This window comes from Austrofundulus limnaeus, unplaced genomic scaffold, assembly GCF_001266775.1.
Source record: "Austrofundulus limnaeus strain Quisiro unplaced genomic scaffold, Austrofundulus_limnaeus-1.0 Scaffold118, whole genome shotgun sequence".
Lineage (NCBI taxonomy): Eukaryota > Metazoa > Chordata > Actinopteri > Cyprinodontiformes > Rivulidae > Austrofundulus > Austrofundulus limnaeus.
In genome coordinates, this window is record NW_013952520.1 from 1,411,417 (window position 1) to 1,414,366 (window position 2,950).

General features: G+C 39.0%; 1 protein-coding gene across 1 annotated transcript in view; it reads right to left on the reverse strand.

Moving 5' to 3' along the window:
* The window catches only part of vps37ba (VPS37B subunit of ESCRT-I a), a gene marked incomplete at its 5' end in the record, with an annotated part of 20,344 nt that extends 19,853 nt beyond the window's left edge, over positions 1-491 (reverse strand). The window contains 1 exon segment of the mRNA XM_014014711.1: positions 320-491. Within this exon segment, the coding sequence (XP_013870165.1) occupies positions 320-491 (172 nt within the window).
* Between the last annotated feature and the right edge of the window lie 2,459 nt (positions 492-2,950).

Consider the following 2,950-nt stretch of genomic DNA (forward strand, 5'->3'; position numbering starts at 1 on the left):
TGTCAAGGACAGAAAGGCAGATGTGGCAGTGGAAGGTGTCAAAGCAGTTTGGAGAGAAAAACAAAGCAAAGAACAAAACAAAACAAAAAAGAAAACGATAAATCGATTATTAAATTAGTCATCGAGTATTTTAATAATCGATTAGTCGTCAACTAATCGTGGCAGCCCTATTTGTGACGCACCTGCATAAGAGAAAAAAATAATAGCCCTTCTCAATGACTACTGTATAAATCAGCCTTAACATTAAAAAGTCAAGACCTTGAGATAAAATGGCAAATCAGAATGGTTCCTGCTGTCTTGTGTGTGCACAGATGCATACCCATTGTAGATTTGCGTAGCTGATAGGACTCATAGCTCTCTTGAAGACAATTGTAGCGCTTGGTGAGCTGCTCCTTCCTCTGTTCAAGCTGGGGCTGGAGGGTGAGGTTTTGCTCTGCCAGGGTTCGGTTGTTGGCCAATGTCTTCTCCTTGCTCTGCTGGACCTCCTGCATCTACAAAAGTAAACAAAAATCCATCAATAACGCCTGGTATGACATTTCACTTTATTGTTAGAAGCAGCCCCATTAGAAAACAGAACTGTGACTAAGAAAAAAATTGAGGAACCAAAAAAGAGATATGGTGGTTAACACCACATCACAATATTTTAACACATTTACAACTCTCCTACAAACCTCAGAGCACATTCTAAGTCAAATCCTGACTGCAATCAAACCTCTCATCACAAAAGATTTGTAAAATACATAAAATGACATGATTTTACCCAAGAATGTCAGTGTTTGTTGTTTTCATTTTTTTCGGGAGGTATGTAATATTAAAATTTAAATGACAAGCTAAATGACTAAATCTTTTTTTTACCCTAACCTAAATCTATAAATAAATGTGGTGTAAATGATCAGAAGTGTGTGTGAAAAAGACATGTAACTTACAAAAAAAAAGAAAACCATCAACAGACCATGCATGATATAAACTAAGATTTTAATATTCCAAGTACTGAAATCCAGTTAATGCATGGCTAAGTGCTAAGTACCCACTGCTTAACAGTGAGTCTAAGTGAATTGGGCAAAATAGTAAAGAATAATCATAAATATTGTTCTGCAATTATTACACAGATTTCAAATACAATATACTGGTCAGGAGGCAGCAAGACAAATTATTCAAACAAAACTGCCTGTTTTATTTCATCATGGTGGTGGTGGTGGTGGTGTGTGTGTGTGTGTGTGTGTGTGGGGGTGGGGGGTCGTCCTGTATCTGGTGGGGTGGGGTGCCAGTGCTATCCCCCATTTTAGCCATCTCAGTCAAGTCCTTGGACAGGACACTTCACCCACCCTTGCCTACTGATGGTGGTCAGAGGGTCCGGTGGCGTCGGTGCATGGCAGCTCTGTCTGTGTCAGTGTGCCCCAGGGCAGCTGTGGCTACAATGTAGCTTACCACCATCAGTGTGTGAATGTGTGTGACTTGGTGAATGACTGAAGTGAAAAGCCCTTTAGAGTTCATAGAGACTTCATAAAGTGCTAGTTCAAGTCATTTACCATCACAGAGACTAGTCCATCATCAACGTCAGCCAAGTTGACCCAGGTTGACCCAGGCTGAGYACTTCAGCAACCACCTAATTTTATTTTAAAATGCAACACCAGAGGCCCATATTATTACACACTACACTCCAAATAAATGTGATCTTACCATAGAGGCTTCTTTTGATTTTATGTTTGAAGAGTGTCTAATGAATGTTAATGCTCCTGAGCACAGATATAGAATTTCTTACAACTATGCCCAAAGCTGTGTCTAAATTGAGTATCCTCTTTGATTAACTGCACAAAATACTGACCCCTAGCCTTTTATGACATTTCCGTATAGATAATGGATRGACGGACGGACGGACGGATAATCAGTGTCAAAATAGAAAATGTCCAAAATGCCTCAATGGCTGAAGTCTATTATCAGCTTGTTTACTTCACTTTGAGTACTGGATGAAACATGCTACTGGAGCGGTAGCATGGTTTTATTTACCATTATTCAACCAGGCAAATCCCACTGAGATTCCAGATCTCTTTTGCAAGGGAGGCCTGGGCCTGAAGGCAACCTATTGTACAGTACATGTTTTTGGTCTGCAGGAGGAAACCAGAGTACCCAGAGAAAACCCACACAAATACAAGGAGAACTTGCAAACTTTACACAGAAAGACCCTAAGTCCAAACCCTGGACCTTCTTGCTGTGAGGCGACAGTGCTAACCACTGAGCCATCGTGCTGCCAAACTAAGTAAACTCATGTAACTCAAAATGGAAAATAATTGTCAGAGCTTCTAAGACAATTTCAGTGAATTGAATTCATTTAAGGAAAATTTACATTAAACATTTCTTAAAAAGGTACTTTAAATAAAGAAAAAATTGATGGAAAAACAATTCTACAGATTGTCCAATAAGCAGAGGTGTCAAGTGGTGAAACAGAAATAAGTTGTTACCCTACTTAAGTAGAAATTTGGACTTTTTTATTATTTTTCAGGCTACTTTGTACTTCTACTTCTTACATTTTCATGCAATAATGTGTACTATCTACTCCATACTTTTTAAAAATACAAAAGGTTTTTATTTCACTTTGGCTTGTTTTCATTCTGGCTTGTCAAAAGAAAAAACAATACAATATATGGCACCTCCCTGATGGTGTATTTAATTGTGGTTGGATGAGAATGATAAATACCACCTTGACATCCTATTGGTTAGTATAATCCATCACGCATGCACAGTACTCAAATCACATCAGACTCCAGAAGGACATAGCAGATGTACAGTATGTAGTTTATTGTGAAGCTGACCATGGCAGAGATAGTATAGGAGGCTGAAACAGGTAGACTAGTGCAGTGATTCCCAACCTATCATCCTCAAACAGTCTGTGAATAAGTGTTGTGGGTGATTTAGACCCAACGTTTCCCCGACAAACAACATGGTGGGTTTC